The sequence below is a fragment of the Mercurialis annua genome, linkage group LG1-X (genome assembly GCF_937616625.2).
Source record: "Mercurialis annua linkage group LG1-X, ddMerAnnu1.2, whole genome shotgun sequence".
In the NCBI taxonomy this organism is placed as follows: domain Eukaryota; kingdom Viridiplantae; phylum Streptophyta; class Magnoliopsida; order Malpighiales; family Euphorbiaceae; genus Mercurialis; species Mercurialis annua.
Window position 1 is genome coordinate 61,705,136 of NC_065570.1, and position 15,921 is coordinate 61,721,056.

General features: G+C 27.2%; 3 protein-coding genes across 3 annotated transcripts; 2 read left to right on the top strand and 1 right to left on the bottom strand.

Annotated features, from left to right (window-relative positions):
• Positions 1-2,159: 2,159 nt before the first annotated feature.
• LOC126665839 (uncharacterized) lies at positions 2,160-4,609 on the bottom strand. The gene is made up of 4 exons (XM_050358770.2): positions 4,238-4,609; positions 4,097-4,157; positions 3,866-4,010; positions 2,160-2,505 (listed from the first exon to the last, which is right to left on the bottom strand). The coding sequence occupies exons 1-4, from the start codon at positions 4,461-4,463 to the stop codon at positions 2,254-2,256; spliced, it is 684 nt and encodes a 227-aa protein (XP_050214727.1). The 5' UTR covers positions 4,464-4,609; the 3' UTR covers positions 2,160-2,253.
• Positions 4,610-9,543: 4,934 nt separating this feature from the next.
• On the top strand, positions 9,544-11,529 carry LOC126674684 (60S ribosomal protein L44-like). Its single transcript, XM_050369173.2, has 4 exons — positions 9,544-9,685; positions 10,829-11,008; positions 11,141-11,215; positions 11,297-11,529. The coding sequence occupies exons 1-4, from the start codon at positions 9,683-9,685 to the stop codon at positions 11,354-11,356; spliced, it is 318 nt and encodes a 105-aa protein (XP_050225130.1). The 5' UTR covers positions 9,544-9,682; the 3' UTR covers positions 11,357-11,529.
• A 1,150-nt stretch (positions 11,530-12,679) lies between these two features.
• LOC126665317 (protein SODIUM POTASSIUM ROOT DEFECTIVE 1-like) lies at positions 12,680-15,872 on the top strand. Its single transcript, XM_050358080.2, has 3 exons — positions 12,680-12,914; positions 14,867-14,942; positions 15,623-15,872. Exons 1-3 carry the CDS (start codon positions 12,738-12,740, stop codon positions 15,742-15,744), a joined length of 375 nt encoding a protein of 124 aa, XP_050214037.1. The 5' UTR covers positions 12,680-12,737; the 3' UTR covers positions 15,745-15,872.
• Positions 15,873-15,921: the final 49 nt, after the last annotated feature.

The window sequence follows — 15,921 nt, forward strand, 5'->3', positions numbered from 1 at the left end:
TTTTTATGTTGTTTTAAATTATTGTAGCATCGTTTTTTGGAATTTTTTACAACTTTTTTTGAAAAAATCGTAATGTTCTTCATTAATGATATTTTGACCTGGTTTTCAAATGTTTTAAATTAATTTTAGAAATCGTTTGAAACTGTTTTCTCGAAACTGTTTTATACTGTTCGAAATCTTTGTAAACGGTTTGAAACTGTTTTATACTGTTTGAAACTGTTATTTTTAAACTGTTTGAAAGTGTTTTTTAGAAACTGTTTTAGAATGCTTGAGATTTTTGGAAACGGTTTGCAACTGTTTTATACTGTTTGAAACCTTTGTAAACGGTTTGAAACTGTTTTTTTTTTGAAACTGTTATTTTTTTATGTAAACGGTTTGAAACTGTTTGATACTATTTGAAACTGTTATTTTATAAACTATTGAAAATTATTTTTTAGAATCTGTTTTAGATAGTTTGAGACCTTTGTAAACGGTTTGAAACTGTTTTATACTGTTCGAAACTGTTTTTTGAAACTGTTTGAAACTGTTATTTTTAGACTGTTTAAAAGCGTTTTTTAGAAACTGTTTTAGACTGTTTGAAACCTTTGTAAACGGTTTGAAACCGTAATTGAAACTGTAATTGAAACTTGAAACCGTTTGAAACCGTTTTTAATAGATTTTTAATGAGAACAAATAAATTAATAATTTACAGTTTTCTTTGTTTTTGGAGAAAGTTATGATCGTTGGATTTGAATTTCAAGTGAAATTTGAAGTAATTTGATTACGAATTAAAAATTCGAGCGGATCGAAAACTATATTTGAAATTAGCAATAAAATTGTAAGAATTAATAATAAAATCGTAGGATTTAATTTCTTGAAATGTTATAAGCTGAAAGTTACAATTGATTTGTTGATTTATTGATTGTTTTTGAAAATAAATTGAAAAAGATTAAAAAAAGAAGAAGATGAAGAAGAAGGAACTGTGATGTAGAGTAAATATGGGGTATAAAAACAAAACAAAAGAGTAAAAAAATAAACATACAACACGCTGAGGTAGACAGATAAATATGGACAATTAGTGTTAACAAATGCTAATATTTCTGTTTTTTAGGTATTTTGCTAATTCTCTCTAATTTTTGCATTCAACTTTCTTATATTACCCCTATTTAAAATCCATTAATGAATAAATTGAAAGTAAATTACAAGTGGACCTTATATTAAATAAGATTCTAACAAGAAAATTAAGGAAAAATTTACAAAATCTATAAACAATTATTAGTTTTCTTAAATTATGTGATAAAGGTAAAGTGAACAACTTTATTAGGACGTAGGGAGCATGAAAAAGAAGAAAAAAGTGTATGTTGTTGCGTAAGAAAGAGAAAAAAAATTACATAGGAGGTTGACACATGTATAGAGGGACCACAAAAATATTCTTTTGGGTAAAAAAATGATTTTTAACCTATTTTTCAAAAATCGGATTTTAATGGTTTTTGTCAAAAACCGGATTTTAGCGGTTCAATCCGGTTTTTGACCGATCTAATAAAACTTTGACTTTAGCATCTAACCGGACCGGACAAGTGACCGGTTCCCGGTTTGACCGGCCGGTCGAATTTTAACAACATTGTAAAAATCAGCTAATCTTGATCTAAATGTTAGTTCCAATCGAAAATCAAAGTTCATACATAGTTTATAGGATGATTTAGAGGATGATGGAAATAGCTTCCAAGCTCTTCAGGAGTCAAATGGAGACTATTTCAATTCTCAAGCTGAAAAGGAGATAGAGATTATGAACGAAGAAATTGCAATGGTGGAATCAATTGATGTAATCTTGTCTAGTACACGAGTTCGAACAGGCAGTGACACAAGCAACTGAGAAAAAGGAAAATGAAGTTGAGGAGAAGTTTGAAGCTAAGGAATGGGTCAAGAGCCCAACTAAATGAGGGAAATATCGGGTATGCAGCACCTTTTCCTAACAAGGTTATTGTGCAACAAAAGAACTTGAAATTGAACCTCGCCAAGTCTCATGTTGGAGACACTAAGGAGGGCTTGAGACCTAAAGCTCTTTTTAAATCCCCTTATAGAGGCATGGACTTTAGATATTATCGATATAGAGATTCTTTTAGTTTACTAAGAAGAATTCACTCACTTGGACACAGTATTATTGAATGATTTTGCACACCTTTAGAGTTGAATGAAGATGAAATTGCTACTTCCAAATAAGTTTGCATAAGAGTTTCCAAAAACAAAGATCAAAAACAGGAAACTGCTAGCAGATTATTCACTACCCATAGCCATCAAAAACTCACCCTCGCATACAACATCACCTCCAACATATGCTTTTCCTTCCATCTTGGCTATTCCAAAGCGTTTCTGCAGCTTCACCAATGTCATTCTCATTACCAACGTATCACCTGCAATTACTGGTTTCCTAAATCTTACTCTGTCAATCCCGGCAAAGAAGAAATTGTCCCGAGAACCCCCAACTTCTGGTTGCAGCATCACCAACCCACCCACTTGTGCCATTGCCTGCATTTATTCATTATCCACACTTGTTCTGGTAAAAAACTTCAATATACCCACATTATGCTTATTTCATGATAAAATAACAAGTAAAATCACCGAGTGCAACCATTTAACAGGTCTAGTGAAGACTGAATAACAAAAAATGTGCATGTCCGCAAGGTATACCACTTTTTACGTGTTGTTTAACTTCTTGTTTACTAAATACTATTAGGAAGACAATGTGCATAGATTTATCAAAGAAGACCAAGTGGCAGAAAAGCATTGCAACTTCTGTTTTGTTTTCTCCTTCAAATGACAACTATTTTAGTAAAAAAAAAAACTAAGAATCAAAGGTCATCTTACAAAACACGAGATAAATACCAAATTCAAGGTTTATAGACTTAATTCAGTATTGTTCCCTATATTGCAGAAATTTGCTCAATAAACTTGAAGGGTCTACATTTAAACTTATTTCTACACTGATCGAAAGAGCTCTATCAGCACCACATCAACACAAACATTTCACTTATGCTTCTCTAACCAGAAGAAAAACGTATCAACAGACTGGCAGAAGGTTTTAGCAATTAAAGAGTTTATTCTTTTAGTCACTGAGACAAACAATTTTATCACATAAATATTGTTACCTACAATACAACTAACTCGCTCAGGGTGCTTCAAATATACAATCACATCAGACAATGACAATAAATTTCATGCATGTGATCACAACAATCATGCTGACCAGCCTCCAGAAAAAAAATATTAGAGCAATACTCCAACCGAAACAATTGATTCAAAAAATTCAGGAAGCAAACAATGCCTATTTTTTCCTCAAAAAAAAAATACCTATTTTAATCAAACTTGGTCAGATTTAAATTTGGAAATGCTCAATTTGGATCGTAGAAACAGGGGTATGAACTCTAAGTGTAGTTGTGTGAAAAAAGTTAAAGATACAAATAACAGAACTTTCATCTACCATTATTTCTAGCAAAGTATGCCTGCTATAACTGTCACAATGTTTATATTAGCTCTAGTAGAAACCATGTATCCACTAAAATTTATTCAAAAGATGCAGTAAAGCAATCTACTCAAAAATACACCCTTCATAAAACAAAACGCCACGAAACAATTAACATACAAGTTAGTCAATTAAATAAGTAATAATGTAATAAAAGAAATCTTCACTTATGTATCACTTAAAATTCTGAAAACAGATTGATTGATTTCAACAATTTTGTAGATAGATGTCATTCAAATGCAAAGTAGTCATCTTAAAATATAAACAAATTGAACCTTCCGGCATATAAAATACCTAGTAAAATCAACACACTGAGCAAATTCAGCAAGATACAAACTGCATTAAGAAAAAAGCAGCTGTCTATACCTCAACCATGAGGACACCAGGCATAATAGGCCTCTCAGGGAAATGTCCAGGAAAGAAATTATCATTAATAGTGACATTTTTGATAGCAACAGCTGAAACTCCTGGATTGTACTCAATCACCCTATCCACCAGCAGAAATGGAAACCTAGCACAACAATTCAATTAAACCCACATCAAAACTCTAAAACTAACACCAATCCATTTTAAAAATCATAAGAATTAAAGCCGCACCTGTGCGGTAAAATCTCACGAATCTGGTTAATGTCCATAACAGTAGGATAGGCTGGAAATTCTGTAAACAAAAGCATACCAATATTAAATAATGATACCCATTGGTTTAATAGTATCAGAGAAGGCAAAACTGCGACATACTTAGCTCAATTGGAGTGTTGTCTTCTTTTGGGTCTTTAGCAGCAGCAGCAGCATTTTCAAGAGAACAACGAGTAGTGGTCAGATTTTTGGTTTGTTTGAAATCAAAATGAGATCTTAAATTGGGAAATGAAATTCGAGATGGAGTGAAGGCATGGTTATGAGTGATTGAAGAAGAAGAAGGAGGAGAAGTGAGGAGCAGTGAGTTAGCGGAAGCTGCGGTGGCCATTGTTGCTGGGGAAGAAGAAGTGTGAAAGATGATGGGTTTTAAAAGGGGAAGTAAATGTAAAGAGTGTAGGGGGGCGAGAGTCGCGAGGTTTCGTCGGCGGAGCTTTCGAAGGGGAGCAGCTGGTTAGTATGGTTGGTCATTTTTGTAAAACTACTTCTACTTTCTTTTATAATTTTATGGCTTAATTTCTTAAAAAACCCCACCTTACATTTTTTTTTCGTTTATACCCTGACCTTGTAAAAACACCATTTGTACCCAATTTTGAGTTTTTATGTTTCATCTCTACCCAAAAGCATTAAATTATACTCTTTTCATTTGGAAAAAAGTTTAAAACAATCCTTCATTTTTAACTTATATACGAATTAGATATTAATGTTATTAATAGTACAAAAATACCATCTTTTTAAAAAAATTAAAAATAATAATAATTTTTTTTAGTTTTTTTAAAAAATATTTCGAATTTTTTTTTAATTTTTTCAACTTTTTTAAAAATATTTCCGACAAAAAAAATTAAAAATAATAATAATTTTTTTTAGTTTTTTTAAAAAATATTTCGATTTTTTTTTAATTTTTTCAACTTTTTTAAAAATATTTCCGACAAAAAAAATTAAAAATAATAATATTTTTTTTAATTTTTTATTATTTTATCAAATTAAAAAAATTAATTAATTATTTGGATGTATTTAATTATTTTTTAAGTTTAAGGATTTATTTGTATATTTTAAAATAGAAAAAAGTATGTTTTAAACTCTTTTCCAAATGAAAAAAGTACAATTTAATGCTTTTGGGTAGAGATGAAACATAAAAACTCAAAATTGGGTACAAATGATGTTTTTACAAGGTCAGGGTATAAACGAAGAAAAATTGCAAGGTGAGAGTTTTTTAAGGAATTAAGCCTAATTTTATACTAATCTCTTTTTCATTAATCCTATTTTTATAGTCTCGTTTTTTTTTTAACAAAAATTAACTATTGACTAAACATTGATGCAATACATTAGAAAATATTTAAATTAATTTTATGTAAAAAAAATAAAAATAGAACAAAGTAAAGTTATTTCAAAAAACTAAATTAGACGAATTATGCACTATTATAACCCATGGGCAATGTAGTATGTGATAAAATACTAAAGAAGTCTTAGTTAAAAATGCTAAATTTTTAAATTATTTTAACTTCATACTTTTTTGCTGTAATTTTTATATCATTCCAATGAAAACATGGCATATATCGCGTGCGTCAGAATCTATATATTATATAATTGAGAGGACCAACGGAGAGCTCTCCTTGATTCTCACAAAATAGTGCATTTTGGTGAGTTCCCAATTCAAATAAACTACTTGATTTTTTTAATATTTATAATTATTTATATATAACTAATTGCATGTGTTTGGATAAAACCTAAATTCTATTAATTTCACTTTAATAAAACGAGAGTATAAACTGTAAAAGATTATAAATTGCAAATTAAATAATTTAACGGCAGTAGGATGTGAAAATAAACAAGCAAATTTGATTTTATATACATAATGCATATCTTTGGTCATTTGGATTAGTTTTAAAAGAGATTTCATAAAAAAAGTGTTGAAAGGCAAAGTACATGCAGAGGTGTTTCTTTACTTTGTAAATAAATTAAATCTCTTTAAAAATAATTAAAATATTGAAATTGTTTTATAAAATTTAGACTAAATAATTAAAAAAGGCCAAACATTTCATGAAAATTTCACAAAAGTCCAAATCTTTCAATTTTATCGAATTTATCCTGAAATGCATGATTTTATTTTAATTATGTCCAACTATGTAATTTTATTTATGTGTTACTGATGTGTGGCATGCAACATCAGCGTCACGTAGACGCCACATCAGCAAAATCGGATAGTTTGATATTATTGAAACAAAAATCTGTGTTTCAAGACGATACAGATAAAATTGAAATGTTTAGAATTTTGTGAAATTTTCACGAAAAATTTTGCCTTTTTTGGTCATTTGACCTAAAATTTAGTTATTTAAAAAAAATTGAAAAGAAATAAATTTAAATGAGTTTAATGACTAATAGATATTATAGTTCTACTAAAATTAAACGTGTTATTATGCAAAACATGAAAAAAAAAAAGTTTATTGTCAAATGCTTTCATTAAATAAATAGTAAATTTTTAGACGTGAATAATTTATCTTTGTATGACAAATTCACTCTGAACCCATTATAAATCAAAATAAATTTATATGTTTATATAATTTAGAGATCTATCAATCGAAATATTCAATTTTAATACATTTACTTTCAAACAAAATAATATATTTTAGCTTTTATAAAACATAATGTATGTACTTATTTATAAAATTTATAGATACTTTTTTATAATTGTTTTTTTAATAATGTTTTCTGAACATTTATAACATATATATATATATATATATATATATATATATATATATATATATATATATATAATTAAATATTTTGAACTATAATTAATTTTTATTAATTTATCATAAAATCTAGATGTAGTTAAAGTAAATATAATATTGTTTTTGTATGATCGAGATTAACCGACTGATAAAAAAATAAAAATCATAAATTGATCTATTAGTGCATGATTTATTATATAAATATGCATTTAACTTATAGCCAAAAGTTTTTGTAGAAACCTAAGTATAGAATTATTAACTCGGGTAACTTTTAGACTTAAAGACCTAAAAACAACCTCAACACAATATCTTTGGTTATAAATTAATTTTGATTTCAATTATTATATTCTTTTGTCTATCACTTTAATATGTACGGTTCGACTTATATCAAAATTATAGAAGTCCGACATATATAAAAGTCCTTTCAAAATAGGTATAAAATGATAAAATCAAACATGAAAGTCCTTTGAAAAATAGGCATAAAAGCGATAAAATCAAACATGAACAATCTATAATTTTTTAATTAGCGTACGTGTAAATAAATTATTTGCAATAACTATAAAATTTAGAAAGTCATCCCAATTTAATGTTGTGATATAAACTGAGATTACATAAAAGAATTTGAATCTTGAGTATAAATTTATATGTAATGATTAAAAAATGTAAATATAACACGATACTAAAATATAGTAGCTAAATATAAATATGCTAATTTTATTATTGATATTTATCAACAGTTTTTTTTTTGCTAAAAATAGTATAAAAACTTTGTAATTTAAAATTATCTTATAAAAAATAAAAATAATAATTCATTTTTTGTCTATGCAGTTATCAAATGCACATTTTATAATAAAAAAGGAATATCAATATTTTGACAACTGTAAAAGAATAAAGATCGCAGAAAAAAGTTTGATAAATATCATAAAATGTTTAAAATCAAGATATTTGATCCATATTCCATTTTATGAACTATTGAAAATTTGTGAAGAAATAGAAAAAAAATGTTTTAAAGTAAGATTAAATTCCAACACCATAAATATTTAAAATCGTAAAATGCAAAAATTTGACCATAAATATTCAATATTTTAAAATACTTTATTATATGAATTATTTAGACATATTTTATTAGTTTCTATATTGATTTTATTTACATTTTTTATAATACTTTTCTAAAATTAATTATTAATTTGATTCCGCGCAAATGCGCGGGATTACGACTAGTGGTAATGTTAGTTTTGATCAACGCCATTATTCCAGTGCATCAGTAGTAATACCTATAGACATCGCTGTTTTGAACCCCTAGAAAAAAGCTTAAGGTCTGAAAAACTACCGACCTTTCAATAGCACCCTCATCTTATAATTTTTTTAATAGCACCTTATTTTGTATTTTTGACTTTTAATAGCACTCTAAAATAAAAAAATTAGATGATTTGATTATTATAAAGATGAAAATTTTCAAAAAAACTAAATTTAAAGGTGAAATCATACTTTTTTCTACTTGAACACTTTTAAATAAGTCTTTTAACTTAAAAAAAGTTCAAAATAAGTCTTCGATAAATGAGTTTAATTTGATAATTTATAGTGCTATTGAAAGTTAAAAATACAAAATAGGATAAAATTGACTGTTTTACAAGGTCGGAGTGCTATTGAAAGCTAAAAATACGAAATGGGGTGCTATTGAAGAAATTATAAGGTGAGGGTGCAATTGAATTTTTTTAAAAGGTCGGTAGTTTTTCACACTTTAAGCCTTGAAAAACGATAAAGAAATTAATGATAGTTTTTATATTTATTTATTTAGGTGATGAGGTAGTGATCCGTTTGATAAAATTCATGAGAATCAAACGTGTAACAACAAATTTGAAGGTCTAAATGTATGTCGCAAATAATCCATAAAAATTCAAATAAATTCCAATATTTTAAAAGTTTATAAACCAATTTATAGATTTGACTGATCTATTTATAAAAATTATAATCTTAGTGTCTGAAAATCATTTTATACACTACTATAGATAAAATAATTTTTTTGCCATTTTTTCATGGCATATATATATAGATTTAAATATAATGATTAATGTCATAAAAATTCACCAACTTTACACGTTTTTTTCCTTTTAATCACGTTGTTTAAAAATTGTCATTTTCATACACCAACTATCGATTTTTCTCAAATTCATACACTGTTCAATAAATTTGGTGAAAATTGCTGAATCGACAACCAAATAAATATATTATCGATTTTTCTCAAATTTATACATTGTTAAAATACATAAACTACAAAAACACTCTGAAATCGCGCCAAATCTCTAGAACGGAGTAATTTATTAGAAAAATACAAAATACACACAAAATGGGCTGAAAGACGCCAGCTAAACACCGGAGATCAACACATTTCATCCGCCAAATCCGATGATAAAACTCTTTTTCTTAAAAAATAGTGTGTCTCTATAGAACCCTAGAGAGAGAAAGCGCACCAATCAAACTTATTTAAATAGTTAATTAGTCATAAAATTAAATCAATTGTATAAATTAACTTCCAATCATAATATATAATTTTTCTAGTATTGGAAAACTAAGAAAGAAAACAAATTTTTTAATGAATTATTATTTTTTATATTAAATAAAATAAATATATTTTGAGGAACGAGCGAAGTACATAAAACGACACAAGTATATGTAAAAAGTTCATGTTTTCAACTAACGAACTGACTGAAAACCTCAAGTTTGGAATCCTAGCCCACGCCCACGCCCACCTAACTATAATCGCCTCCTGCTCTTCAACGACACATCTTTTAGGGTTTCTCAGAGACAATTTAAAATGGTAAGCTCAGCTTTCTCTTTTGATGGATTTCCTTAATCTTTGATTTTCTTGAAATTGGTTTTAAGTCTTGAGCCTCTGTTTCATTTCTCCTTTTAGTGGCATTTTTTTGCTGCCCATGAACGGATTCTTGAATACATAGAATTGGGTTTATTGAGTTTCTCTTGTTTAACTAATTTAGCTTTAAAATGGATTCTGTGATACGTTTTCCCATTGGGGTTTTTTATTATTTGAGATTTATAATGCACGTAAAGTTACAGCGTTTCTTTTAGGCTTATAAAATCCCCCCACCTTTTACCCCCAATTCATTTGCACCCTCACGTTGTAAAACCACCAAAAATACCCAAATTACGACCTTTCACTTTCAATTGCACCCTCAAGCATTAAATTGACCTTTTTTCACTTAAAAAATGTTCAAATCAATACTTTAAATTTTAGCATATATTTTAAAATAAGACTTAATATTTTATTTAAAACAAAAATAAACCTATTTTTTCAAGTGAAAAGAGATCAATTTAATGCTTGAGGGTCCAATTGAAAGTGAAAGGTCGTAATTTGGGTATATTTGGTGGTTTTGCAACGTGAGGGTGCAAACGAATTGGGGGTAAAAGGTGAGGGTTTTTTTAAGGGGATAAGCCTTTCTTTTATTGGTGCGAATCCTGATTTGATACTGAAAACTTTAGCAAAGTTATTGCTATTGTTTGTTTGTTTGTCATATGATAGAGCTCTAGGTAGCATGGACACTTGGATACAGCCAAAATTCTGATTTGTTTGCTAATGTTTCTTCCTCATATGATAGAGTGTGCATTTCAGCAGATCATTTTGTTGATTGTTGTGGGGGTTATTGATTTAGTTTTCATGCTAAATGGGGAATTCCTGATGCCTCATTTGATTGTTATATCGGGCTGAAGTTTTGTGTGTAATAAATTTGATTTTATTACAAAATACCTTTAGAATTTCTTGTCTCCAAAGATGAGAAATTACTAAAACCAGAGCTCAGTTGAGTTGAATTATTATTAAATCTTTCTATTTCTAACCTTGTGCTTGTTGGTCTATGTGCTGATTGTTTATCAATGAGAATAAAGAATTTGTTGCTATTACATTTGAGTTGGTTTGATTCTGTTGACGAAAATTCACCATTTGTAGGTGAATGTTCCTAAGACCAAGAAGACATACTGCAAGAGCAAGGAGTGCAAAAAGCACACTCTGCACAAGGTTACACAATACAAGAAAGGGAAGGATAGCCTTGCTGCACAAGGGAAACGTCGTTATGATCGCAAACAATCAGGTTATGGTGGTCAGACAAAGCCTGTTTTCCACAAGAAGGTATCTTTATCAATTGGGCTATTATGTTTTGTCTGAGAATGATCCGTTAAATGCTAATTAGCATCTGAAGTTTGATTGTCTCAGGCTGAAAGAAGTTTATTATTTACGCATATCGTGTTATTTTAATTTCAGGCCAAAACCACCAAGAAGATTGTCCTGAGGCTGCAATGTCAAGGTTGCAAGCATGTTTCTCAGCATCCTATCAAGGTTTGCCTTCTGTATTAGTGTATTTACTTGCTTTGGCAGTTGGCGTCACTCGTTTTTATTAATGTTTGATTGTTTGTGCAGAGATGCAAGCATTTTGAAATTGGTGGAGACAAGAAGGGGAAGTGTACCTCCCTTTTTTAAAGGCAACGTCACATGCATGTTGGCCGTGTTTTTTAATGTTAAAACCCTATGCCAGAAGTCCAAATGTGCAGTTCGTTTTGTTTCTTTATTTTGCTGTCATTGTTAGACATCTTACTGTTTGTTTATGGTGTTAATTTGATAATTATTAATAGTGAATTGGTTTTTTTAATCAAGATTTAGATTATATAGTTCACAAACTATTTAAATTTAATTTTGAAATCAATCACTATTTGAATGTCTATTTTGCTATTTATGATATTGTTTGAACTTTGAACTGCAAGACTTTTTCAAAATTTGAATTTGTCGGACACTCCGGGTGGGTTGGGTAGTTCTAATAGAAGCGAAATGTGAATGCAGTTAGCATTTCAGATTTGAATAAAGGACCAATTTGCCAAATTAACTTGTCACAGAAGATCAAAAATATCAATTTCAACTTTTTTGTCAAATAAAACCTCAACTTTGCTTATAAAAACTGCAAATTTTGCTTATTTTTCCTCAACCGCAGCTATAACTTTGCTTATTTAAACTGCACATTTTGCTTAATATAGTAGAAGTGAGCTGGAGCTTAGCCATTTTGGAAACGATTCTTCTAATTCATGAAAACAAATAGATAGAATGAGGCGTGGTTAGCTTGTTTTGAGTTACAAATCCATTTTCTTTATTCTTGCAATGATTTTCCATGTGAAAATTTGATGAATTAGTGGTTTAAAGAAGAGGAAATGAGGAAGTTGATAATATGATAGATTTATAAGAGGTGTGATTAGTTGCGGAACCGGAAATTTTCTGAACAAGTGTGTGATAAAACCTGTTAAAAATGAAAAAAAAAATATAAAAGATAATGTCAAATATCTTAGAAATGGGGTAGATATATGAGAGAATCAATTGTAAAAATCAGTTAGTTGAGCATTAAATCCAAAACTGAAAAACTACCGAATGGGCAGTGCAGTGATGTAATGAAGAATGAAGATTAGGACAAAACAGTCGGTTTCTCAGCATTAAGCTTAGACACAGACAGGATATTTGCATTCAAAATATATAAACATGTCTAGAAATTAGCTGATGAATACGAGCGTTTGCCATATACGAATATTTAATTATTGTTTATTCTTTTATCATTAAACGTCTCGTATGAGAACAGTTGCATTGAATGATTATTCGATGAACACTTTGGTTGAGTTGGTCAATACGGATTTACTGAAAAATTATAAGTTTAGACTCGAGTCTCACTTAACGCTCTCTTTCATTCAATTTGGTGAGCATAATTTGGAGTTAAATAGCCTGATTAGCTAAGTCATGAATATAGCATGCCGACCTTTTTCATCTCTCTTTATTTCTCCTATCTCATTATTTACTATTAGTTAACATTATATGAACAACATCCATGTCCATGAAAAGAAGCAAGAAAATAAAGAGTGGTTTTATGTGCCATTCAACAGCAGTTTGCAGTGTAATTGTGCCAACAAAATCCAAATATTCAAGACTTGTCGACTCACCATTGTCTCTTCCACCTCCCACTACTAACCCCCAATCACCTTCTTCATCTCATCATCTTTTTCAGGTTTCATTTCTCACTCAATGGCTATATTTTTAATTAAATTGTTTTATATTCTAAACTGAAGTGGTTGATGATACATAGAATATTTGGTGTATATACACAGAGTATATATGCAAGAATTCTCCTCACTCTCAATAACACTAAAGAATTGGCATTTCATCTTATGCTGCACATTTCCAATATCATCTTACTTTTATTATATAATTTGTAGAATCAATTATATCAAAAAAATGATTTAAAAATTCAAATGACAAAGATAAATAAACATATTAATCTCCTAGCTTATTAATAGGATGAATTAGTTCATAATTTAAAAATCATACATCTAAAAATAATTTATCCAATCTTGTGATTTTTTTTTATGCTAACCTCAAATATTTATGAATTTTTATGATTTCTTCTCTAAATGTAGATTAATTTATTATAGAAAATTATTTAAGATATTCAATAATTTAAAATTTTAAACTTTTCATTTAGTTTATTTGATAATTGAATATAATTCATAAACAAATGTAAAATTGTTGGATTAAAATGATATGTTTTTTTATTCGATGCATATTTAGTAATTTCTTTAGAGTTGTGGTACATAATCTTAATTTAGCTTTTGGCTAATAATTTTGTGATAAATAACAAAATAAAAGTAGGTCTAATGGTATTAAAAAACAAAACCTTTTTAACTTTTTACAAATCTATTCAAGTCTTTCAAAAGTTGTAAATCTTTACCAATTTGGCCAATTTACTACAAATCTGTCTAATTTGTTATGTATAAGTTAGTTTAATAAAAAAATTCTTAGTTTGCTAGAAAAATTCTTAATTGGCTAGAAATCTATTTCAAGTTGGCCAATTGTCTTTACTAATGTGCTCATTTTAGTAAAAATATTCACCAAATCAGTCATCCAAACATACGCCCCATCATTTAAAAGTCATTGTGCTATTTGAAATAAAATGTATAATTTTATGACTTTTTAAAATTTATATTCAAATTTAAATTTTACATATCCAAAAATTATATGATAATATTCATTGAATAAAAAAATTATTGTTATATTGAAAAATATTTTAAAAACATTTACTTTTAATTAAAAAGCAAAAATATTAAATTTCTTCAATATAATTATTAAATAAATGGTTATACTATCAATTTATTTACCAACTATATATATATATATATATATATATATATATATATATATGGAAGGAAAGAAATGAAAACAAAATATTTTATTTCACATATATTAAAAAAAGAGTATGTAAAATTTAATTTCACTAAAAAGAATAAAGTTAGTTAGATATTTAAATATAAGGTTAATTCTGATATTTTTTTATTAGATTAAAAATAGAAAAACAGTTTAGTATTAAAAATTAAATTCTTAATTAATATATCTATCAAAGACTACTAAAATATTTTTATTTTTGTACTATTGACTTATAAAAGCATCTACATTATTTATTTAATGGACTATTTATTATTTTTATATTACTCATTATTAATAAATTCTAATGTTTAAAATTTATTTAGTAAAAGGAATAAAACTCCTAATTAATAAATGTAGTAAAAATAAAAATTAGAGTGAAAAAATTTAGTGAGAAAAATAATAAAAATACAAGTCTATGAGAAAATCCATAAATTTAATAATATTTGAAGAATGGTTTAAAATTTTAATTGACAGTTCTTTTTAAAAGTATATAATTTTTTTTAGAAAAAATAATAAAAATACCAAAAAGATATTTCGACAAATTAAAATAATTACCGAATATAAAATTATATTATATATTAATATTCAGTTTATTTTGTTTTCATTTGAAATAAATTCCAAGTTTAATCTTTGAATTCAACACGTAAAAATCCATTTATAAATATTTTTTTTATAAAATTTATTGAAAAATAAAATAAAATACACTTTAAAATTAAACCAAACGCTTCTTGAATTTGTGGAGTTTTTGAGATTTTGCAGGTGGTTGTTATGCGAGTTTCACTTCATTGCCACGGTTGTGCTGGTAAAGTTAAGAAACACCTCTCTAAAATGGCAGGTAACATTCATTTATCTCAATGCTCAGATATTTTATAGTTACCAGTTATTTTAATTAATGCAAGTTACATATTCTTTTTCTTAAAATGTTTAAAAGTTATATCATAAGAAAATATTTTTTTCTCAATTTTAAAAATATTTATAAAATTACATTTACAATTGATTTTTATTATAGATATTATTTTCTCATTTATATTTTAATGTTATATTTATATGAAATATATCAATACAATTTTACATTATGGATACATACTTTTGAGATTGATAGAGAGTAAAGTAATAAGCAAAGAGTCAATTTAGGTTTCGAATTCGTGTTTCATAGTCAAATAAATTATTTTTAACTTTTTTTAGTAAATTAGAGTTTCAAACTTGTATTTTAAAATTAAAATAAATTATTTTTAATTTTTCTAGTCAATTAGATCTAAAATTCTCTTAATTTAGGTAAAATAACATCTAATCTCTATATTTTAAATGTGTGATTTAATTGATTTAAAACACAAATTCGAAAATCTAATTGAATAAGATGATCTATTTGACTATGAAATATAAATTTAGAGATTTAATTAATTAAAAAAATTAATATAATTTATTTAACTATGAAATATAAATTTAAAAATCAGATTAATTTATTTGATTTCGAAATATAAATCTGCAAAGTAATTGTATTTATTTCAATGGTAGGAGTAACATCATTCAGCATAGAGCTAGAGGCAAAGAGAGTAACTGTGATGGGGCACATCTCACCTGTGGTAGTCTTGGAGAGCATTTCAAAAGTCAAGAAGGCTGAATTTTGGTATTACTAATGAAAATTAGCATGCCATATTAATATTCCACCAAACTAAACTGTTATTTTATGAAGAAACAATTGTACCATTTGCTTCTCAACTTTTCGAAATTTGTTATTTAAATTTTTCGACTTTTATTTTCTTAATTTGATTTTTGTTTACCTTTTAGAACAAATTTAAATATATGTATTTCCC

Bases quoted from the DNA above. Each gene is read 5' to 3' on its own strand.
- LOC126665839 (XM_050358770.2), bottom strand. From the start codon at position 4,463: ATGGCCACCGCAGCTTCCGCTAACTCACTGCTCCTCACTTCTCCTCCT. The intron at 4,158-4,237 runs GTATGTCGCAGT...TTTTGTTTACAG, and splicing joins CAACACTCCAATTGAGCTAA to AATTTCCAGCCTATCCTACT. The intron at 2,506-3,865 runs GTATAGACAGCT...GAATAAATGCAG, and splicing joins CTGGTGTCCTCATGGTTGAG to GCAATGGCACAAGTGGGTGG.
- LOC126674684 (XM_050369173.2), top strand. The intron at 11,009-11,140 runs GTATCTTTATCA...TTTTAATTTCAG, and splicing joins AGCCTGTTTTCCACAAGAAG to GCCAAAACCACCAAGAAGAT. The intron at 11,216-11,296 runs GTTTGCCTTCTG...TTGTTTGTGCAG, and splicing joins TTTCTCAGCATCCTATCAAG to AGATGCAAGCATTTTGAAAT.
- LOC126665317 (XM_050358080.2), top strand. From the start codon at position 12,738: ATGTCCATGAAAAGAAGCAAGAAAATAAAGAGTGGTTTTATGTGCCAT. The intron at 12,915-14,866 runs GTTTCATTTCTC...GAGATTTTGCAG, and splicing joins CATCTCATCATCTTTTTCAG to GTGGTTGTTATGCGAGTTTC. The intron at 14,943-15,622 runs GTAACATTCATT...TTTCAATGGTAG, and splicing joins ACACCTCTCTAAAATGGCAG to GAGTAACATCATTCAGCATA.